The 24,899-nt window shown below is 39.8% G+C and overlaps 1 protein-coding gene and 1 long non-coding RNA gene across 8 annotated transcripts in view; both read left to right on the plus strand.

The window, feature by feature from the left end:
- Nucleotides 1–2,230: 2,230 nt before the first annotated feature.
- On the plus strand, nt 2,231–3,323 carry LOC141777152 (uncharacterized). Its single transcript, XR_012595859.1, has 2 exons — nt 2,231–2,465; nt 3,003–3,323. It is a non-coding gene; the product is annotated as an uncharacterized LOC141777152 (long non-coding RNA).
- A 12,526-nt stretch (nt 3,324–15,849) lies between these two features.
- kif21b (kinesin family member 21B) overlaps nt 15,850–24,899 on the plus strand; it is a 77,636-nt gene continuing 68,586 nt past the window's right edge. For all 7 annotated transcript variants that reach the window (XM_074630335.1, XM_074630362.1, XM_074630355.1 and 4 more), the window contains exon 1: nt 15,850–16,289. In XM_074630335.1, the coding sequence (XP_074486436.1) occupies nt 16,249–16,289 (41 nt within the window). In that variant the 5' untranslated portion in view covers nt 15,850–16,248. The remainder of the gene's footprint in view (nt 16,290–24,899) is intronic.

Below are 24,899 nucleotides of genomic sequence, written 5' to 3' on the forward strand. Positions count from 1 at the left end.
TTTCACACTTTTTTCAGATCTTTTTTTTCACACTTTTTTCAGATCTTTTTATTCAGACTTTTTTTGTCCGACCTTTTTCAGATCTTTTTTTTCGGACATTTTTTTCAGACTTCTTTTGTCCGACATTTTTCAGATATTTTTTTTCAGACTTTTTTCAGATATTTTTTTTCAGACTTTTTTCAGATATTTTTTTCAGATATTTTTTTTCAGACTTTTTTCAGATATTTTTTTTCAGACTTTTTTTTCAGACATTTTTCACACTTTTTTTCAGACAATATTCAGATAATTTTTTTTTGAACATTTTTTTCAGACTTCTTTTGTCCGACATTTTTCAGATATTTTTTTTCAGACTTTTTTTGTCCGACATTTTTCAGATATTTTTTTTCAGACATTTTTCAGATATTTTTTTTCGGACATTTTTTTCAGACTTTTTTTGTCCGACATTTTTCAGATATTTTTTTTCAGACTTTTTTCAGATATTTTTTTTCGGACATTTTTTTCAGACTTCTTTTGTCCGACATTATTCAGATATTTTTTTTCAGACTTTTTTCAGATATTTTTCACACTTTTTTTCAGACATTATTCAGATATTTTTTTTTGAACATTTTTTTCAGACTTCTTTTGTCCGACATTTTTCAGATATTTTTTTTCAGACTTTTTTTGTCCGACATTTTTCAGATATTTTTTTTCAGACTTTTTTCAGATATTTTTTTCAGATATTTTTTTTCGGACATTTATTGTCCGACATTTTTCAGATATTTTTTTTCAGACTTTTTTCAGATATTTTTTTTCAGATATTTTTTTTCGGACATTTTTTTCAGACTTCTTTTGTCCGACATTTTTCAGATATTTTTTTTCAGACTTTTTTCAGATTTTTTTTTTCAGACTTTTTTTGTCCGACATTTTTCAGATATTTTTTTTCGGACATTTTTTTCCGACTTCTTTTGTCCGACATTATTCAGATATTTTTTTTCAGACTTTTTTCAGATATTTTTTTTCGGACATTTTTTGTCCGACATTTTTCAGATACTTTTTTCAGACTTTTTTCAGATATTTTTTTTCAGACTTTTTTCAGATATTTTTTTTCAGACATTTTTTGTCCGACATTTTTCAGACTTTTTTCAGATATTTTTTTTCAGATATTTTTTTTCGGACATTTTTTTCCGACTTCTTTTGTCCGACATTATTCAGATATTTTTTTTCAGACTTTTTTCAGATATTTTTTTCAGATATTTTTTTTCGGACATTTTTTGTCCGACATTTTTCAGATACTTTTTTTCAGATATTTTTTTTCAGACATTTTTTGTCCGACATTTTTCAGACTTTTTTTTTTCGGACATTTTTTTCAGACTTCTTTTGTCCGACATTTTTCAGATATTTTTTGTCCGACATTTTTCAGATATTTTTTTTCAGACTTTTTTCAGATATTTTTTTTTCGGACATTTTTTCAGACTTCTTTTGTCCGACATTTTTTAGATATTTTTTTCAGACTTTTTTCAGATATTTTTTATCAGACTTTTTTCGGACATTTTTTCAGACTTTTTTTTCAGACATTTTTTTCAGACTTTTTTTCAGACTTCTTTTTCAGACTACTTTTGTACGACACTTTTCAGATATTTTTTTCAGACATTTTTCAGATCTTTTTTTTTGACATTTTTTTCAGACTTCTTTTGTCCGACATTTTTCAGATCTTTTTTTTCAGACTTTTTTTGTCCGACCTTTTTCAGATCTTTTTTTTCAGACTTTTTTTCACACTTTTTTCAGATCTTTTTTTTCACACTTTTTTCAGATCTTTTTTTTCACACTTTTTTTTTCGGACATTTTTCAGATATTTATTTTAGATCTTTTTTTTCGGACATTTTTTGTCCGACATTTTTCAGATATTTTTTTTCACACTTTTTTCACACTTTTTTTTCAGACTTTTTTTCAGACATTTTTCAGATATTTTTTTTTTGACATTTTTTTCAGACTTCTTTTGTCCGACATTTTTCAGATATTTTTTTTCAGACTTTTTGTCGGGCATTTTTTCAGACTTCTAACCCTAACCCTTTTTATAAATGCCAATTTAAACCCATACCAATTTATAAAAATATAATTCATGCATAGCGTATTTGATGGTCTTATAAATCATTTACCAAAAAGTGACTCCACCCCATCATGTCCTTTATATGTTCATTTATTTTACGTCCTTACAATCAGTCATGTGACTTGTTGCCGGAAGAGACGACGGTATAGTGGAAACGTGAAGTTGAGTTGGAGAGAAGAGAGAAGAGAGTGGAGAGAGGAGAGCCACCCACAGGACACCGGTGTTGTTAGAGTTTGTTGTGTTGGAGTACAGAAAGTGTAGTTTAGTGTTATCTAAAAGATGTTCAATGTCATGGCTGAATATTTAGCTGGTTTCGATAATGTGGAGGAGACGCAGGTTTCACAACGAGGCTTCACCGAGTGAACAACTCAAGTGAAAGGTAAGAATAAGGTTTTATTTCTCTGTAAGATCATTTCCATAATGTTTTCAGATACTTATAATAACAATCTGAGTCTGTCAGTGGCAAAAACAAGAAGGCTCAGGTCCAGGTTGAAAAATTCTGAAGTTATCCTTTATTGTTGTAATATATAGCTTACTTTATTACATGAGAACCTCACACTTTATTTGATTGAATTTTATTTTATATTATTTTTAGGCTATTTTTCAATTGTGAACGAAGGAGAAATGTCTAAGCTGTGGGTGGTAGGGGGTACTTTGTTTCCCTATTCGTCTTTCTCAGTTATATTTATTTATGGGGAAAAAAATGCTATTTTGCTTCAATAAAACATTAACGTAAAAAATATCCACAGAATAGAGTAAAACAGATGGCAAGAAATAACCTAATCACTTTCCCTTTCTTTCTTTCTTTCTTTCTTTCTTTCTTTTTCTTTCTTTCTTTCTTTCTTTCTTTCTTTCTTTCTTTCTTTTTCTTTCTTTCTTTCTTTCTTTCTTTCTTTCTTTCTTTCTTTCTTTCCAGACCTACTTCTAGATTCATGTTTTAATGTCAAGTCTTAAAACAATATGTAATTGTTCCTCCTGTCCATAATCAACAGACAGTGTTTGCTTGCTGAGCCACAGCAGAGGGACAGAGCACAAAAAAACATATTTTCATCTAAAATGACAGTAACTTTGAAAGATACCTAGTTGATCAACCAAACTTCAGAAAGCATTTTATCACAGAAGGACTGTGGATTTTTGTCCCCCATCATATAGGAGTCATGTGTGATTGTGTGAAGACAGAATCTCACTTCTTACTGTGCTGTGAAAAATATAAGGATGTGAGAGATGTTTTCTTTGAGTTCATCCATCTCCCCGATCCTCAGAAAATACCATACTTATGTGGGGAGAAAAAATCAATGTGCAATATTAGCTTCAAAATATGTTGACTGTTGCCATGCAGTAAGAGGTGCTACAAGCTCCGAACATGTTTCTTATTGACTACAGTACATCTGTAAAATAATGTATATTTAAAATGTATTTGCTATATTGTGACTGTGATTTTTTTGTGATTCTTATTTGTGAAATGTAATTATTAATTAATATGTAATTTAGCATTTGGCAATAATGTAACCCTGAACATTCATGCCAATAAAGCTTATTTGAATTTGACTTTGAATTTGAAGTATGAAGAGACTCTTCACAGCCAGTAAGAACAGTTACAGCAACCAATAACTCTGTCAATGTACGGATGGGTGTTTGAGTATTGATTTAAGGAATGTGAACCTGTGAACCTGTCCTCTCAGTCAGAAGTAAAGACTGAGCCAGTGATGGAAAGAGACCCTGTGAGGGTCTGAATAACTTACCTGTATGTACTACAGTCTAACACTAGAGAGAGCTACAGAGCTTCAGTGTAACTACATCACCAGTATGTTTCCCAGTTTTGCCCCAAATCACTCTTTAGACAGGTCCCGAATCCCAGATCTTTGCACCTCTATTAACCCATTTGTGCCAACAACTGATTTGTTTTTTAATTTCCTTTGGTGGAAGTGTTCTCTGGGCACAAATGTGAAGAAATGTTCTAAATCGGTCAAACTGCATGGCCGAGAAGTGAGATTTTCGTATCATACTATATCTTGACTTTGGGCACATGGGACTACTGTTTTTGCGATAGACATTGCTTTTTTCCTAGATATTTTAGGAAAAAGCAGTCGTCCCCATGTGTCCAAATACTAGATATAGTAAGATATCTCAGAAACAATAAGAAGCCCAATCAATTATTTGGTATCTATGAACTCATAACAAGTTGAATATCAAAGTTATGCACACATATACAGTGTTAAAACAATATTTCATATGGAAAGCATTTAATAAACACAGCGTTTCCCCTCATTTTTCAAAAATCCCGACTTTGATTGATATTGATATTAATAAAAATGATTTTTCATGTGATATAAAAATGTCAAAGTTGTATTGTTAGACACTTGCCATATGTCCGTACCAAATTTCAAAACAATTGACCAATCAAAACAAATGTTGTGTAATTTTTCCTTATCATACTAAATATAGTCTTTGGGCACAAACGGGTCAAACAGGCCAGACGTGTTACGATTAAACACCACAGTTTAATAGTTTTTACTGACTTCCTTATGTATTTTAAGTTACAAAACCAAACCATGAATCAATTACAAGTCAAAGTCCTAGATGAAAAATTATACTTAAGGGAAAATACCGAATTTATCAGTGAAAAGTACTTAAGTGTTAAAAATAAAAGTATTAATTATGTTATGCAAACTGCCCCCTTTCAGAGTATATATATGATTAATATAATTACTGATGCATGTGTACACACTTTAATGTTGGTTAAATCCACAACAATGAATTATATTTTATAAGCTGATTTTATGTTTTCTATGTAAAATCTTAATCTGCTAAATGACTATTAACTCTAGCTCTCAGATAATTACAGTAGAGTAAACAGTACGATCAATAATTCCGTCTGAAATGTAGTGGCCTATAAACCCATAGGCTAGTATATAGTATATATCTTTTCATCTATTATTTGTATAACATGCGTGTGGTGTCCCGTTCAAAACAAGTTCTCCCAACTGCTGCATTTATTCCAACAACATTAAATTATTATGTCAGAAAAAGCAGCGTGAAAATGCACGTTTGTTACAGTCACACGTGGGCTGTAAATGCATTTATTTCCACAATGCGTTTCACACAGTGAAGTTGTGCAGCTGAGTCTGTAACGTAACACATTCCTTTGTCTCATAGTGTTTTTCCATGTCCGTTGTTCTCAGTTTTGGCCCACATACTGCTGCGCTGCGACAACACATGAATGCACTGACTTAAAGAAGCCCTCTCACATGCCTAATGCTGACATAATATTGACCTCTAGCTTTCAGATCCTAATCAGCCAATACTTCAGGTGCACAAAGCCTCTAGCTGACTGAATAATGTAATAATCTTAGAGCTGATTTTTGACCTAGAATCCATAATTTTCTCTGAGACACGTCTATGATGTTTGTTCACTCTTAGTTTAGTCCCAGTTAATATATTTTTTTTACTGTTGATCTAGTACCTGTAACAGGTTGATACAGTATATAGATCTGCCACCCGATTTGACTGTTATCAGGCCATTGAATAGGCCTTATCAGTCGCTATAAGCACCATAGATGTGGGTCACTAGGGGCCTACTTAGCCTCCTACGTTTTAAAAGTGAAAGTGAAACTTAAAAGCATCACCTTCTTACATGTTAAACTAAATGAAACGTTACGTTTTGAACACAAACAAAAATACATCTTTAGGTTTAGGCAACAAAACTACAACTTCTTTAGGTTTAGGCAACAAAACTACAACTTCTTTAAGTTTAGGCAAAAAACAACTACAACTTATTTAGGTTTAGGCAAAAAAACCCAGTTAGGTTTAGGCAACAAAACTACAACTCCTTTAGGTTTAGGCAACAAAACTACAACTTCTTTAGGTTTAGGCAACAAAACCAATTAGGTTAAGGCAACAAAACTACAACTTCTATAGGTTTAGGCAACACAACTACAACTTCTTTAGGTTTAGGCAAAAAAAAACAGTTAGGTTTAGGCAACAAAACTACAACTCCTTTAGGTTTAGGCAACAAAACTACAACTCCTTTAGGTTTAGGCAACAAAACTACAACTTCTTTAGGTTTAGGCAACAAAACTACAACTCCTTTAGGTTTAGGCAACAAAACTACAACTTCTTTAGGTTTAGGCAACAAAACTACCCCTTACGGAGTTCACAGTCTATACTACAGCGCCTGACTTCCGCTTCTGCTCCTGTCATAATTACTGCAGTCACACTGTTGTGTTCTTTTATACCTTATTTCGGTGATCTACCATGTGAATAGATGATAAAAACCTACTAGTGGGTGTAGTAGGCCCCTATTGACCCACATCTATGGGTCTGATAACGCCTATCTAATAGTCCAACAGTATAATCGTCTAGATCTGCAGCGGTGTGTGTGCGCGTGTCTTTGTGTGTGCATGAGTGTGGGCACAGGCGTGTCAATGCACTTAGCTTTATTAAGTGATACCGCCCCAGAGTGAGAGGGAGGTTGTTTATAATCAAGTTATTCGGAGCAGCAATCCAATTTTCCGATACAGAATGGAGTGAGATGTCATGTGTGTGTGTTTGTGTGTTTTTATTGTATGTGTGTGCATGCCTTGGTTTCTTCTATGAATGCATAATGCGATCAAACCTGTTAGTCACAGCTCTCTAAGTGGATACATTAACTATAATGTTCCATAACAGTGAAAAGGCAGCAAATCATGAGCGAGACCCTACTGACACTGGTCTGTTCACATACGGTAGAAGTAGATTAAATAAATACAATGTACTTTACCACAGAATCCCTCTTTTAACAGCTGGGGTAGGCTGGTTGGCGAAAATGTGATTACAATTTTATTTTTATTTTTATAAAACGGTCACTATATCCTCACAGTAGTGCATCTGCAAGGTTTCACAGACTGGAGGAAAACAACCAATCAGAGCAGAGCTGGAATCTGTCGTCTATGAGCAGCTGTCAATCACTCGCAATCTCGGATCAAACGGTCAAACTAGGCAGCGCTGATCAAATATGAATCAATATTATGTTACTGTCATGCCAAAAGTTTGTGACCCGGCAGCCATGTTGAGATCAGTTGAGGAAATACCAAGCACCGCCCACCAGCCGGAGCAAACGTTCTCATTTCACAGCTAAACCGTACACTACAAGATGATTCTGAAAACATTTTGTGCAAGACATAGGCATTACAGTAACAGAATATTGATTCATATTTGATCAGCGCTGCCTAGTTTGACCACTTGATCGGAGTTCGAGAGTGATTGACAGCTCGTTCCGTTGAATGAACAGCCAATAGATTTTTTAAAGCCTGGAAACAGAGCCATGATGAGGTGCATAAGTCTAGTTCTCTCAGAACATTTGAAATACAATATGCTGAAAGGTTATTATGGATTTTTTGCCCAATGATGCCAAAAATTTCTGGTTTAAAAGAAGCTGCACACAGAGTATTGAAACAAAAGCAGATTTAAATGGCTTCAAGGGGAATTCAGAAGTCTGGTGATGCTTGTTGTAGTATCTTCCATTTTGCCTGTCGTGGAAGTTGTGTGTGTCTGTGTGTGTATGTGTGTGTGTGTGTGTGTGATTAACCCTTCACCCCGTCTTCAGGCCTATTCGATATCAGAGCCTCTCAGAGCACAAAGAGGCTTTTCTGCCATTTCAGCATCTCTTCCTGTCCCTTCCTGCCTGCCTTCTTTAGAGGCTGTTTCCATAGTAACGCGGTGCAGGATGCCCCCAGAGAGATGGGCTGCTAGGTGATGGGGTAAGATGACAAAGAAGTTGAGCACATGAAATTATTTGGTAATAATACTAATATAATGACACTTTGCTGCAATAATGAGTGACTGAAACTAGCTGGTGATCTAATGAACCATTCAAAAATCACAGCTAGATTCAGTTCAAATTCTGGTTTCAGGAAGTGGATTTTTCCCTGAATTTTAAAATGTACTAATGTGCATTGTTATAAACACATTCACATCAGTATTATGGGTATATGTTCCACCCAAGGGGGTTGGTTTGGAGGGTCAGCTGACACAGATGGACTCTATTAGTCGTTTTGTAAATGTGTGAGTAACGGCGTGCAATGGGCTTGAGGCGGGGGACCAAAGAACAACCACTCCTTGTTGACCCCCTCCACTCATCTCTCTCTCACATACACACACACACACACACTGGCCTCATGCCCTGTGATGCAGCAGTAAATCAGTCAATGAGTGTGTCACTACCTCTCTGAAACACCCCGAGGGGCTGCAGCAGCAGCCACTATGAGCCTTCCTCCAGCCTCCACCCCAGCCACTGCCCGGCCACAGCCCAGCAGGAAGCATCCAAGTCTGGGCAAGCAACGGAGCAAAGTGTGGGTCAGCGTGTGCCCCGGGGAAGGAAGCTGGAATGTAGGTCTGCTCTACAGGGAATCGTCTTCATGACTCATTACTGATCACACTGCGACTGGTGATCTGTATGTGAATACATATATGATCGTCTACACGCAGGCTCTTATGGGCTCTTCTGCTTTTTCTAAACATGTTAAAGGAATACTTCACCAACAAAATGACCATTTGTATATCAATAACTCGCCCCGCGTTACCTTGAATTCTTGAAGAAAACGTTTTTCTCGCATGCCTCAATGGTTAAAGTGGCAGTAGGCAGTATATTTTTGGCATCATTGGGCAAAAATTCCATAATAACCTTTGAGCATATTGTAATCCAAGTGTTCTGAGAGATAACTAGACTGCTGCACCTCCTCATCGCTCTGTTTTCAGGCTTTAAAAAAATCTATCATGTGAACGGAACTTGGCGTTCCTTCACCAGATTTCACAATGGCGGCGGTGTCACAAACGTTCTCATTTTACAGCTAAACCGTACACTACAAGATGATTCTGAAAACATTTGAGGCGAGAAATAGGCATTACAGTAACAGAATATTGATTCATATTTTATCAGCGCTGCCTAGTTTGACCGTTTGATCGGAGTTCGCGAGTGACTGACAGCCGGCTCTCATAGACAGCAGATGGACAGCAGACCTCAGATCAGCTCTTACTGCTTGTTTTCCTCCGGTCTGTGAAATCTTGTAGATGCCGTTAGGAGCACCGGAGGACACAGAGGAACATGATTTTTTTCAGGTTACCTGTTCATGTACTACTGTCACGATATAGAAATAACTTTTTTTAATCATATTTGCTCCAATCTCACCTACTTCAGCTACTTCAGCTTTAACAGAGAATCAAAAACTGGAGAAAGTCTTGATATAGTGAAGTTAATGGTGGCCATGTTTAAACAGCCCCTATTTACTTCACTTTTCTCTGTTTTTTGACTCTCTGTTCACCGTGGAGGCATGCGAGAAAAACAACGTTTTCTTCCAGAATTCAAGGTAACACAGGGTGAGTAATTGACATACTAAAGGTCATTTTGTGAGTGAAGTATTCCTTTAAGTGCAAAAGTACCATGATGGGGTAGTCTCTATAAACAGATTCTGCATTGACATGTAGAACCTGCAGAAAACGAGACAATATTTTGGCATCGGAAGTGTTCTGGTTTCTGTTTGTAGTCTTAGTAGTATTGACTAATCACGTTCCAGCAGGCTTTGGTTGAATGCAGGTAAACAGTCTGTGTGGAGAGCGAAAAAGGTGGAACACATTGGCTGAAATGCAATCTCAATCTACCGACTATCGTCCGACGATGATTTAACTTTTTTATTAGTTTAAAATTAGGTTGTAAACTAGCTACTTGTGAAACAATCCGGTCATACACATCGTCTCTCAACTCCAACTCCAGTCTCGCGTTTCAAGTTGCTAATCGGACTTGTAAACAATGAGCAGCGCATGGAAAAGGAAGTCTTGGCCCTGGATATCCACTGGCTACACCAGAACCCAAGAAATATAGTCCTTAGAGGCTTATCTGTTGACAGACCGAAAGACGATGCATTCCGAGATAGATGAAGGAGTTGTAAACCTGGAAGATACATCAATATAATATTAGAGAATGATATTAAACAACATATCGGGAAACAGTTTAAATATTTGTTTCCTGCCAGTGACACAATTTTCTTAGTTTTAGCTGTGAGAAAAAGAGTTGTAAATGTCTATTAACATTTCTTAAAGGTCATAAAGTACTTTAGATTAAAACAATTGTAGAGAATAAATTGAGAAGATCGATACCAATCTTCTCCTAGACAATACTGAACCTAAGGATTAGGGGTTAATATCTCTCAGCTCGCAGTAAAGACACACTTTCACTACTTCTGCTGTAAGCAATGACAGCTGAGCTCTGCAGGGTGACGGTGGGACGAAACACTATGGGGAGTCCATCTCTGCCAAGACCTAGAGAGGACCTGCTCTGCTTTATGACACTGCAGCTGACACAAATAAATTTAAACCAGCTCCTCTGTCACATGCATGCAAACATATAAAACACAGACACCATCAAACATCAGTGCACACACATATATTAGACTCAGTCATGAAGGAGGGAAGCAAAAACATAAAACAACTGTGCATGATTCAACTTTCCTTTCTGGCGGTGCACCTCTTTCTCTGCGAGTGAGTCGTCAAATGTGTGTTTGCGTAATCCTGGCCAATTCAAACAGTTTTGTTACGGTAAAGAATGGGGGATTAGTTTATGGAGCTTCAAAAGCCAAATATAGAAAACGCATGTGAGGGATTATAGACACATCAAAGAATAAGGATGGAGAATACATTAGGGTGCAGTTTCCATCTCCTTCTCTCATCTCTTTCATTGGAAGAAGCAATGTGACGCATTTGGCATTAAATGCATCTCAGTCTTTGCTAAATTTAATACACAAGGCGGATATATGGATTTGCACTTCATAGTGTGTATATGGTGGCATATTGTGTTGTTGTGATTTTTATAATAAGTGTCTTTTACATTATTTTCCACCAGTGTGGCTATAAAAAAATAAAATAAATATATATATATATATATATATATATAAATATAATAGTCTTTTTTAACCCCCCTGAGACCCGCAATCCCGACCGACTTTACTACTGTCTTTCAGAGGCTGTAGCAGGTTCAGTTTTAGAGCTAGGTACATAATCGTAATATGAAACTAGATGTCATGTTAGCTTTTTGGAAGGAGGCTAAGTAACGCTCCAAAGTTAGGCTAAATTTTGGCGAGGAAAAACTGGCATGGCCATTTTCAAAGGGGTCCCTTGACATCTGACCTCAAGATATGTGAATGAAAATGGGTTCTATGGGTACCCACGAGTCTCCCCTTTACAGACATGCCCACTTTATCACTTTATGATAATCACATGCAGTTTGGGGCCAAAACCAAGTCGTTTTTTGAATGCAGTGTAAATATCTTATTTTCACCTGTTCTAAAAACTGCATACCGGGGTCCCTAAACAGTCTTAGAATCGCATAAATTGGGTATGACTGTAAGCTGAGATTCTTGTGGATCCAATGAGCACAATTGTATTCATGTGTGATGAAGTTAGTCCCCATAGTAGCCATTTCATTGTAGTGAGACCATTTTTTTTAATAACTGACCTCACTGTATAAAATGACCTGTGGTGACCTCTAGGATAATCACAACCTCATGATACTTTACAGCCACAAACTACAGACCTAGAGCATTCAGAGGATGGATGGCTTTCCTAGGTAGATTGACAATAAGGGAGTTTTCTGAGCAGTTTCCAGAACAGAAGCGCTCGCCACCCAATCGCCAAAAAATGCAAGTCTTGCAGAAATCTCCAAATGTCAAAAGTTTTTGACACCAAATCACAGCATGGCTTTTTCTATGGTGTTACTCAAGGTCTTGATGTCTTAATGTGGTATTTTACAAGGTTTTTTGACCATTTTTATCAATTCTCAAGTGGTTAAAAATGGTTAAATTTAGCACAAAATCTGTGTAACAACTTATGATACAAAATAGAGCATGGCAATGACCATCATATACTTTTATTATAATGTTCTAAGCCCTTATACATTTTTACAATTTATTTTTGATTAATTAATTAATGTTAATTTCTGATTTCTAACTAGAACATCTTGACGCACAGTGCTGAGCTGCATCTCAAATTAATCTCCAGGTTCCCAAATTTAGATGATGTATACACCACTTCTATGTGACATCTACTGTTGACCTGTTATCTCCCCCTAAAGACCTCCTGTACCCCCCTAAAAAATACATAAATTGGTCTATTGTGGGTCTCAGAGGGTTAAAAATAATATATTCAACATTTGAAAAATAGCTACAAAAAGATTGTGGTACATTAAAGATATGAGTCATCATCTTGTTTTTAGGTCAGGATATAATCACCCCATGCAGAAATGAGAAGATGGGCCACAAGTATTCATGAAGTGCCTCTGTGCGTGTGTGTGTGCGTGTGTGTGTGCGTGTGTGTGTGTGTGTTGCTGGGAGATGAAAAGTGTCAAATCCAAAGAGGGAGACTGATTTGCTGACTTCACCGTGACTGCCAGCACCCGAGGGCGGCTGAAATGATTGTATTTGAACGCCTCTTATGCAATTAGGGTGCTGTTATTTTGACTATATGAAGCCCTAAATATAGGGATTATGCTGCAGTTTGGCAATTGCAATATTAAAAATATCTTCAGGGTTTTATAACCCACACAGTTATGAAACATGAAATGTGCTTTTTACATTCTAAAGTGCTGAGGAGGAGGAGGTGGCGTACGGGGAATAAATCAGCCAGGGTGGATTTGAAAACTGTAAACATGCCTGAAGGGGAATGAAAGGGGACTTAACATATGCTTAGGGACGCAGTGCAGCCTCATTATGTAATAGTTGGTCTTAAAAGTTCACCAGATTGAAATAAGGTGAGTGTGTGTGTTTGTGTGTTTTGTTGTTTGCCGTGGCTGGTGGCCAGTTCCCAGCAGATCTGGGAGGATTGTAGCTTTATCCGCATCATAACTGGATGTTAATCTTGTGTGGAATCCAGCGCTGCTTCCGGGGATCGTGGCCTGCGGCGGCACTAACATCGGCACCTGGTCCTCGGGACACCAACACACACATGATTAGAGTCATAAGCTCCTCTGTGTGCACACAGATTGGGTTTTATAGTTCATGCAATCATTTGCAGACTGTGGTTCGTTACATAAAAGTATTTGTTGCTGTGCAGGGACTTTTTTTCCCCCCACATTCATACAGAAAGCAGTGTTTCTTATTGCTGAGCTATTTGGTCATACAGAATATGTATTTGAAAAAAGCCACCTACATCAAACCTGCAGTAGGCAGAATGTTTTTGGCATATTTGGCAAAAAAATCCCTAATAACATTTCAGCATATTGTAATTCAAGTGTTCTGAGAGAAAATTAGACTTCTGCACCTCCTCATGGCTCTGTTTTCAGGCTTTAAAAACTGTAGCCCGTGAGCGGAGACTTTGACCAATCACAGGTCATTTCAGAGAGAGAGAGAGCGTTCCTATTGGCTGTTCATTCAACGAAGGCAGCTGTCATTCACACGCGAACTCCACTCAAATGGTGAAACTAGGCAGCGCTGATCAAATATGAATCAATATTCTGTTACTGTAATGACTATGTCTCGCAAAAAATGTTTTCAGAATCATCTTGTATGGTCTGGTATTTCATCAACCGATCTCAACACGGCTGCCGGGTCACAAACTGTACACTACAAGATGTTTCTGAAAACCTTTTATGCGAGACACATGCATTACAGTAACAGAATATTGATTCATGTTTGATCAACGCTGCCTAGTTAGACCGTTTGATCGGAGCTTGCGAGTGATTGACAGCTGCTCAGAGACAGCAAGGCTCCACCTCGGCTCGGATTGGTTGTTTTCCTCCGGTCTGTGAAATCTTGCAGATGCCATTAAGAGCACCCGGGGACACCGTAGGACACCGTAGGACACCGTAGGACACCGTAGGACACCGAGGCACATGATTTTTTTCTAATTACCTGTCTCGTGCACTACTGTCAGGATACAGTGACCGTTTTATAAAAATAACTTTTTTAATCATTTTCGCTCCATTGCTACCCACTGCAGCTTTAAGTTGTTTCAGTTTCTGGAGTTGTGAAATAGTTAACTGAACTGTGTTTGTGTTAAATTGGGAAATAACTTGCTGCTGTTCGGACGTGGCTGTCATCGGCAAACTGAACATGAGTCATAAATAATGAGGAGGATGAGGATTTGGAAAAGTTGGAGCTTTCTCTACAAGTGTAGATTTGAATCCTTGCCAGTCAGTATGATACGCTGCCGTCATCACTGACAGCTGTCAGAGGAAACTAAACCGAGGAGGGAAATCCAGAATTGTATTGTATTGGGAAAAAGAAACAGAGAGAAATTGAGGAGGAACGATTACAGTGCATCATGTCTGTCTGACTCAACTAAAAAGAAAGGATTTCAATTTCCCCTTTTCAAGAAATCTGACTCAGCATGAGAGGGAAGTGAGCAGAGTGTAACTTCCCATTCAGACCAGAGCAAATCAACTCCATCTTCTGCAAGAACATAATAACATCTGCATGAGTTTCAACCTTTGACCTCCAGGCGTTTTAAACCCGGTGGCCCCTCCTCTATGTCTCATGGCATGATGGGAACAGTCTCCCTCCTGTTTATGGCAGTTTAACGGACCTCAGATGTGGCCGCAGGCTGTCGGTGTGCAGGAGGTGTGTCTGCTGTGGGTGTGCCGCTGGGCGGGGCTTCACAGGCCCGTCGAGCCCGCTGATTGGTCGGTGAAGAAGGTTCTAATTCAGCAGTTGGCCCAACTGCTTGTCAATCAAGTGCGATTGTGCTGCGTTCAGGGGCTCCTCGTATTATTGTGTTGTTATAGAAAGTGCAGTAAAGTTGAAAACAGCACTTTAATTCTTCGTTGATATGACCTTCCTGCAGTGGTGGAATTTATTTAAAGTGCATTTTACTGTATTTAAGTACAATTGTGAGGTACTTGTATTTGATTATGTTCTTAATATGCCTTGTACAAAGTATTTCCGTTTGCATTTGTAATATAACTTATTATTTTAATGGAGCTTCCCAGCAAAAAGCATTTCACACGATTGTACTTGTATTACCAGCTGACATATAGAGTAATATTGTGGTTTTAGCTGACGTGTGTCGCCTCACTGTTTTGAGCGATGCTCGTTCATGTCTATTTAGAGCGAGCACAAGCGCGAGCCCGACGCTGACTTTTGTTGACTTAACGGCAACAGGTGTCGCTTTTAACAAGCATTTCTGATTCTTACAAACAGTCCCTTTAAATAGATATAATATAATATAATTAAATAAGCTATCCAGTGGCATTATAGGAAATGTAGGATCCAGTGTTTTTAGAACTTGGCCCATACTGGGGACCAGTTTATCTTGGACTTTGCTGCATCAATTTGGATATTTGACATTTCGTTGATAGATAGATAGATAGATAGATATTAACTTTATTGATCCCGAGGGAAATTCAAGTTTCCAGCATCACAGTTCCATAGTGCAAAACATGTTAAAGTAAAAAAGTTAGTAGTACAAAGTACAATAAAAATATACCAGATATAAAAATACAAGGAGATGAAGAAAACTGTTAAAACTGAATATTGTGCAGGGTAACAGCTGTGATACACAACTATTAAAAAATTGAATATAGTGCAGAAGACACTGTTAAAAATGAGTATAGTGCAGGGTAATGGGCGAGTGGTAAATAATTGTGTATTCACCATTTTCCCTTTTTAATCTTATTTCTTGGTGAAATATTCCTCCATAACCCTCCCTAGTGCACTGCTATTGATTCTGTAGATGCCATAGCAGGAACGCTCCAAAGGTGTATGCATTATTTCCGACCGCCCCTGAAGGCAGCATTCTCAGAACCGCTACAACGTGATCGCGCCTCTCTGAGAGCAGAGCGGCGGTGAGGTTACTGGTTACTGAGGAGCGCTTCACTCATACGCACTTTAAACAGGATGTAGCGACTCATTCAGACCACGGAAACACACAGAAAAGGAAAGAAGCGGGTTAAACACAACTGCAATGTGACAAACGCCGGTGAGCCAGAAATGAACACCACAGCAGCGGAGAAGAAGACAGGAGGAGTCCGGATGAGGCATCTCATCGCCGGCAGGTCTTGACGGCTGCTCCTCGCTGACCTGAGAGACGCCCAGCAGCAGCAGCAACAGCAACAGCAGCAGCAACACACACTGAAAACCCTGCAACATATAGCAGAAATACTCCACAATATCTCCACATACTCCAACCTTGATAAAGCGATAATGGCTGGGATGGGCGACTGCTCTGTGAAGGTTGCATTGAGGTAAGCCTGTCTGTCTGTCTGTCTGTCTGTCTGCTGGATATCTGCCGACCTTTAACACACCACATTGTGTCTGAGCCTCCTGGTGATTAAATGCATTCTGCACACCTAAAGTCTTATTACACACCTTCCTGTCTCTGCCCATTCAGTTGCAGTGAAGAGCACCTTGTTTTGTAATACATGGGTGGTGCTCTGCATAGTATTGATAAGGCAAAGCATGTGCCAGCATGTTATCTTATCCTATATGATTGTTTTTTCATGTTTAACTTCTTCCACAGCATTAGTCCTTTTAGTTATTATATGTGAAGCTTGCATGCTTTAACATTGAAGTGACAAGGACATCTGCAGCCAGGTGCAGGGAGGAGAATGGGCGTTTCTCCTCCAACCAATTCTTGTATTATTATTCCCACATGCAGCTTATTATACCTGCAGCCTCACCTCATCATAAAACCACCTTATGGCTGAGTTATAGCTCCACAACCAGGGGTTTTGAAAGCTTTAAAAAAAAAAAAAAGAAGAGAATAATCCTGCCTCTGCAAATGAGTCGAGCACAAAGAGATGCTCTCCTTCAGAGCTGTGTCATTCACACACAGCCTTTGTTGGAAATGCACCCAAAAAGGCTCAGGCAGCAGAGCAGCTTTTTGGATTTGTATCAGGAGATATTAGCAGCTCATCGATTGTGTGTGTGCCAAGACTAAATGCAGATTGAGAAAGAGAGATCACATAAATGGGCATGTGCTGGCACTGGAGTGTGATTGGGGGCTGCATCTGTAGTCATTTTGCAGCGTGTGGGGAGCTGAGGCGGTGGTCTGGTCAGACCCACAGACCCTCCCAGTCGCTCACATCAGCTAATGAATCCCAATTGGTCAGACTGAGAATCCTTTACAAGAAGATTAAGATAATAGGCATCCTCACACCCTCTCTTATTTAGCAAATGCAACAAAGTAATAGTGACATTTAACTATTCTTCATTAAGGACCCCGTTGAGGTCCTCCAACCTCAGTTTGGGAACCATTGATTGAACCCAGTGGGGGTTGAGTTTGGATGGGGGGGTCGGCCCAGTAGAGCAGCCTTTTAAAGATGAACCTCACAACCGATGGCCCCATTTCCCCCAGGGGAGGTTTCAGAGTCACTTGTCAATCAGCCGCTGAGTGAATCTCCTTTGTGCTTGTTCACAGCGTCAACTGTAACAGGAAGTGAGGTTGGGTGGTGGTGGTGTTGGCCAAAAAAAGCATAGAGAAAAGGTGAAAAGAGAAGCCGCTGAGACAGCTGGTGGCTGCTGCTCAACTGAAGTCATTGATTATTAAAGCCCGGAGAGAAGAGGCTTGTTGTGTGAGTGTAACTGAATGAGTGACTGATGGTGACAGATCTCGCTAGTGTGTGTTTAGCTGTCCATCTTTTTTTTTTGTTGATGCAATATTGACACGATCATCATCAGCTTGTAAGCATATTGTCAAACCTGGCAAAAGAGGGTCAAATCAACACAAAAAGGCACAGCAGTATCTTTTAAAGAGGACCTATTATGCTTATTTTCTAAAATCCTTATAAAAAAGTAAGGATTTATTTTTAAATCAACACTTCCTGCTTTCATTTCAAAATAAAAGCCCTCAAGCGTTTTTTTCTGTGGATAGAATTCCTTGATTTGTTAACACAAGGCTTTTATTCTGAAATATGTGCCGGAAAGTGTTGTAGTAGAACATGCAGTGACTTGGAGAGCTCAATGAATGAATATAGTACGGGGTTTTAATTGTGGATTATTACTATTATTTACAAATTACCACACGTTTCTTAACCTTTCTATGACTATAATAAATATAAATTATATTTATAATGAAATGAAATGGCTATTATGAAAGGCAAACTATGTAGAAAGAAAGGGCTGGCAGCAGCAGTAGCAGAAATGCAGCTGAAACACAGCTGGTGTGAACACCCAGCGCATCAATCACGCAGCCTCCGCGCGCTCCTGACGTTCCCAGTGTGAACAAGCTGAAGCGCCGGGGGGCTTTTGCGAAAGCCGCAACGACATAATTTTCTGGTGCGTGCACCTCGCGCCGGCTTCACTACGGCGACCATAAACTAGGCTTAACTCCCTTTGGCGTGGACTTCTGGCTTTGTAAGTTTGCAAACATTTTACATGCACAAAAAACTATATAACACACTACAGGAAAGGGAAAATAATAGGTCCTCTTTAAATCAGTTTCATTAGCACAAACTTCACGTTGTAATTAAAGCAAGTGTTTGTGTAATTACACGACTACGCTTGTGGGCGAGCTAGCGCTGCTCCTTTTCATCATGTGTGATCTGTGTGAGTGTATTAACATGCCCTGCGAGTGCCACCAAGAGCGTCTGTGTGTTTGACAGGAAATGGGAGCCCATAAATAAACACACGGAGGAGAAGGATAACTTCCTGCCGTGTAAGCGACGGTTTTCCCCAATGATCGCCAAGCGTCTTTCTTTTTTTTTTTTTTTAAACTCTGAGAAAGTCTGCTGCTGATAAGAGAGCATGGGGTATAATTGCTCCCATGTTGTGCAGCCCTCGGGCCGGCTGCATAAAACTTGTGTTTGTATGTGTGCATGTGTGAGTATGCATTTGGAGGGCAATGAGGTTGTCTTGTGGACCAACCAACACACACACGCACACACACACACACACAGTCTGAGTCGCCAGCATCCATTTCCTGAATGTCTGCGCTGCCTTCCCTAAACAATGGCCGTGTAACCAGTGACATGACCTACAATCCTGCATTCAGACCTGACTGCCTGAGGAATGGATGTAGATATGACACACACACACACACACACACACCCACACACACACACACACTTACTTAAGTCAGTCTCTGCATTGCAGTCAAGTCAAACATGAAAAGACGCATGTAATGTAACTCCCTACTAAGTGGCCGTCGTTAAATTGCTTCCGGCTCGGCTGTTTCATCTTCATACATTCAAAAGAAAAGCTCAGTCTGATGCAAACCGGCTATAAGAATGAGAAGACGTACACTTCCTGAGTCTCACTCATTTCAACCCCCACACACACTCTCACTATCATATTCAGACATATACGCGGGGTTTCACTTCACCTCGAGGGTGCCTCTTCCTCCTCCTCCTCATCCTCTCGTTGATGTTACGTTGAGTGCTGCATTTCCCCCAGATTGAAAGCTTTACGTTAGGGCTGGCTCTGAGCGTGCATGTGTCAATAACTCAGCTTTTGTGTGTATGCACTAGGCATGTAGTATGTTGGGTGTAACTTGACATGAGAGTTATGAGCACTGTGTAAATTTCCATTTGCATATCAATCTCTCTCTTGCTGTTTCTCTGCAGCTCTACTCGTTTCAGACCGTTGTGCGACTCCACCAAAGTGCTCAGTCAGCCTCCATGTGTATAAATAGACACAAAGAGAAATCTGTTTAGTGCCGTCGTGTTCTTTGACCCTGTGACTGCCGCTTGATGTTCTCACCTCAACAGACTCTTCCCCGAGGCTTTCCTCTCTGCCTGATTTGAGATCTGCAGCCGGAAAATGACCTGAGGAATCACCAATAAATGATTCCTTAGTCCGGTTTGTTTCATGCATTTGTGGCTCAAAGTGATGCCAGTAATGACCCTGAATGAAAGTAATATCTTATGCAAATAGAGCACAACATATCCAGTGTTCTTTCACACCCCGCAGGTGGATGATGTGGACAGATATGACACAGCGTTTTTAGCTCAAAGGCCATGAGAGCTCAGCTGAGAAAAAAAGATTAGCTTTTTATCTCTCCGGTCTTCTGCTAACACGAATACAAAGTTTTTCATGAATCCATAAAAGTGCTGCTGACTTTTTGCCACCCCGTGACCAAAACACTGGCTTCAAAACAAACCCGGAGTAGCGGAAGGGGCCCCCTGACAGCTGATACACAAAGGCTTTAAATGGGAATTTTTTTTTTTTTGTAGGACACCACGTATGTCCTGTGTAGGCTACCAGTCTCGCCTGTTTCCTGTGTGTGTTAACAGTTTACCACACAGGCTCTGTCTGGGTTACACACCTCCCCAGGGGGTTGCCTTTTAAAAATGGCTGGACTCTGGTGGGAAACGGTGTTTTTGTGTGTGAGGCTATCAGCCCACAGTATGTACTAGTCACAGGGTAGTGCTGCAATGTAATCTCCTCATGAGTGCATTCTTACACTTGGTCTCAACTTTATCCTCTCCCCGTATTGACAGCAGATTTACAGTTAGGAAAAGTGAAAGCGGGGTTTGCTTTGTTGTTGGGAGTCGCCACTGAAGTTGTTTCTAATCGGTGATTTGGACCTCAGCGGAGGAAAGAGGAGCAGGAAACATGACAGAGCACACGCCCAAGTTGAGCATCCACAGCTGTGCATCACTTCCTCCTCACGCTGGCCTGCTTGTCACATGTTTTTTGTTGTTGTAGCTCTTCAAACCTATTAGACCTAACAGTTCTGTGTAATTTTGTGGCAAGAGTGCTAAAGAAGCTGCCTGTCTAGAATGGCTGGGCATGGTGTGTGCAGTATGTACTGTTGTGTCACTGCAGTGTAGATGAAAGAAGCCTCTGACATGAGACCTGAAAGTTGATGGGAACATCATGTTTAAACCAAAGGACAGAGGCTACATCCACACTGATACGCTTTCGTTTTACAACAGCTTTTTATAATGAAAACGATCTCCATCCAGATGAGCGTTTTAGGGCCGTTTCAGAATTAATCTCCGTCCCTACTACCACGACTGAAAACGCCTATCAATGCGCCGGTGTAAACAGGAAGCAGCGCTGGAATAATAGCTTGCCTCCTGGGCATGTTGGCAGTAGTAGCGTTATAAAATGTAGAATTTTAACTGCACAGCAGCTGCTAGCAGAGACAGCAAGGTTGGCAACGCTTGTAACTCGTTATCCATGTTGAAATTAACCACTTGTGGCCGAGGCTGATGTCGTTTGTTTTCTTCCGGAGTAGGTTCACGTGATGGGGCGTGACGAATCAGGGAAGGACACGTCATGACTGATAAGACCCATTCAAGAAGCGAACGTGGATGCCTGTGTCATCGTTTTTAAAGATCTCCGTGTTCTGACTCGACTTTTAAAACTAAAATGCGGTCAGCAGCATTTACAAACGTCTCTGTTTTAGGGGCTCAAAAACGCCGGAGTAGTGTGGACGTTCGGCATAAACGTAGCAAGAGTTATGCGTTTTAAACCGAATACGTATTAGTGTGGATGTAGCCATAGTGATGCGTGGAAGGCAAGAATCAGAACAGAATACTGTGCGATTTGTTCATCACCTATAGCAACTGGCTCTACAATCAGGGGCTTTACAAGCACATTGTGGCCGAGGAGGTGAAAAAGGTCTGCAGGACAAAGAAGTTAGTGAGGTTGCTGAGCTACACCTTTTAATGCTGGTTTCCCAAACAATAACACAACTCCTCTTAATGACACATCAGATGACAGGTGTATAATAAAGCTGTTTGATTGTGTTTCAGGGAAGTGGTGCTTGTGTATAGATCCTGATAGGGTGGAATTTATTACCCCTTAGCTCGTGTATTTAAACCAATAGATCAGAAATATTAGGGACTTGGCAGGCACAGACTTTGGCGTTAAAATGAGTTGCGCAACTGATGAACCTCTCCCCCGTTAAGTGCATCAGCACTCTCCCGAATGGTGTGCTGCTGTTGCAGAATGACTTCCTGTGAGGCTGCCACTGGACTATACACACTTCCTGCTCACTTCCTGCTTTGTGAACTGCTGATGAGCCCGTTGACACGATTCAGTTAATCCTCATTGAGAGCGTGAAAGTGCACACTTGCCAACCGTGCGACCTAAAAAATAGGGAGGATTTCAAAACCAAAGCGTTGGGTTCTGGGGGGTCTGAACAATTAGAGTTTCAGAGACTTTGTTTCCTGCATTCTTGTGACTTTTAAAAAATGAAAATAACAAAATATTAAGTACACTGCAACAGCATTTTTTGTTAAATAGGCCTACTTTAATTTTACTTTTAATTCTCTGGAAAGAAAACGGAATAACTCGCCCCTCTGGCGTGAACTTGTGTGAATCTCTGGCATAAACTAATATTCATCAATTTTTATTCATTCCTTAATTTTTTGCCCCTGCTTAAGTATTTCTTTCTCTTAGTGGTCTCCATTTCTCTCTCCTTCTCTGTCTCACTGAAGGTCCTTTCAGACATAACGCAACAGCGGCACCACTGCGCTCTGAAACCCGTTATTTCCAACGGTTTGCGCCACGCCGAGCAGCTCTCCTCCACCGGGAAAAGACATTTGGTGTAGCTCTATGGCTGTCCGGGTGGAAACAGCTTTTATATTTTATATATTTTTTGTATGGTGCCAGGGACATGTTGAGATAACAAAAAGGAAAAAGGTGTGAATAAATAAATCGGGAGAAATGTGGGGTAATTGTGACCCCGAGAGGAAACCGGGAGAGGGCATTGAAAGACGTGAATCTCCCGGGAAAATCGGGAGGGTCGGCATGTATGTGAAAGCGAAGGAAAATGGACTTGAAGTTAAGCCTCGGCCATTTAGAAAAAAATAAATAATAAACCCTCTCGGAATCAGTCTTCTGCTCTGTAGCCTGAATGAAAAAGGGCCTGTTGTTCCTGACTCAAAACTGGAAAGCACACATTGATCCCGGGTGTACTAACTGTGTTCTCTGTGTGGACGACGCGTCATCTCAAACTTCCCTCTAAATGTTTGCCTCATCCTTTTATTTCCTCTTCTTGCTCAAGCTCGTCTGAACTGTGCAGCAAAATAAAGCGTGACCAAAAATGCTGGAATATCACCAGCTCTTTTATCCCCCCTCCTCAGCTCCTTCCAGCCCTTATTCACCCACTCCTGCATGTGCACACACACACACATTTCTGTATTTATTTGAATTCATCCATTTGAATTCAGCGATGAATGAAAGGCGCTTCAGTCCCAACATTTGCATGTTTCTGTTATCAGGGTCTCATCATATGTCAGCTGGAGCTGGCCTTCTAAACAGTCCTAACTATAATCATTCATGCTGCTCGGACACAAGGAAACCTTTTTTTATGGATTGTGTGGTGAAAATAGTTATATTATTCATTCTGTAGCATTTTGTTGAAATACATTTCTCTTCAAAGCTTCTGTGATCTGCATATTTTGATAAACAGTATAACCAATTTGTGTGTTTTGACGTTGTTGTGGTCACTTGGAAATCGCAGGGGATCTGTGTGTGTGTGTGTGTGTGAGGGGGGATGTGGTCCTTTAAACAGAGCACCTCTCGAGTGAGCATAGACAGAGGACACAGTGTGAATGAGTCTGATGTCACTGCAGGTCTTTGTGCTCTGTGCTGAGTTTGCACACACACACACACACACACACAAGCATATGAAGACACACTGAGCAAGGGCAGAGAATTGGAGGGTAAATAAATGGAGATGAAGAACAGGCTATATTTTTAGAGAGAGGAAGGGTTCGCAGAGTCAATTTCTGATGTCGTCTTTGTTTTATAAACTGCTCTCCTTCCTCTGAAAAGAGCAATGCTTCCTGCAATTCAACACAACAAATACAAAGAAAAATCAAAGAGAAAAAGAGGGACAGAGGAGGGCGGAGTGGAGAAAGGAGCAAGTGTCTCTTCTGTTGTCAAAGGGGCTACTGTAGCGTGCAAATATGAGCTCTTAGCCAAACATGCAATCAGTGTGTGTGTGTGCCTGGGTGCGTCCATGTGTGTGTGTGTGTGTGTGTGTGTGTGTGTGTCTGAGCATCGTGTGTGTATGAATAATTTGGGCACAGCTGCACGTGTTTGCCATATTCCCGCAGAGGGAGGAAGAGATGGAGGTGTTGTGTCTAGACTGCATAGAGTTTATTTACTTCTCTATATTTAATGTTGAATGTTCTTTCTAAAGAATCTAAAATTATATTATCTTCTGCTTTTTTAATCTATGAACTAGAAATATGACATGACTTGCCAGTAAACAGGTGATAGGAGTGTATAATTATTAATCACTAGGGGTGGGAAAAAAATGGATTCATCTATGTATTTTTTTATTTACGATTTTGAAATACATTTTGAAATGCCAGAATCATTATATTTGCTTCATTTGAGTTTATGAGGAGTTAGAAGGAAGTTACCGCTTTTATTGTTGTAATCAGCGTAACGTGACATCATATTCGTTCCGTATCCGTCAACCAAAACAAACCAGCCGGCCAAACGAGAAAGTACAAAACGGCAGAGGGTCCACATGGATAGATAAATCCAACGTGGTAAACACTACACATACAGTAAAGCATGGAAACATTTTGGGTTTCACACATTGCAGGAAAAGCAGAGCTTTAAAACACTTTAAACACAGACACACATTTTTCCTCAGCCTCTGAATTGTCTCCTGAAGCATTGCACACTCTAAGCAGGTCAGCATTTCTGTCTCTGTGTCCGTCTGAAATAATTTATTCATATTCAGCTAGATTTAGCTCAGCGAGGAAGTCTAGATATTATGGACCAGACAAAAAATGTGCGTCTGTGTGTGTTGTGTGTGTCTGGTGTGTGTGTGTGACCAGCTGGCCCATAATCACCTTCAGCGCTAAGTAGCTTAATCACTGCTGGAGTTTGTGTCTCTGAGTTTGTTTACTGGAGTTGGGTGTGAATGGAGAGAGATGACA

The sequence above is a fragment of the Sebastes fasciatus genome, chromosome 1 (assembly GCF_043250625.1).
Source record: "Sebastes fasciatus isolate fSebFas1 chromosome 1, fSebFas1.pri, whole genome shotgun sequence".
Classification (NCBI taxonomy): domain Eukaryota; kingdom Metazoa; phylum Chordata; class Actinopteri; order Perciformes; family Sebastidae; genus Sebastes; species Sebastes fasciatus.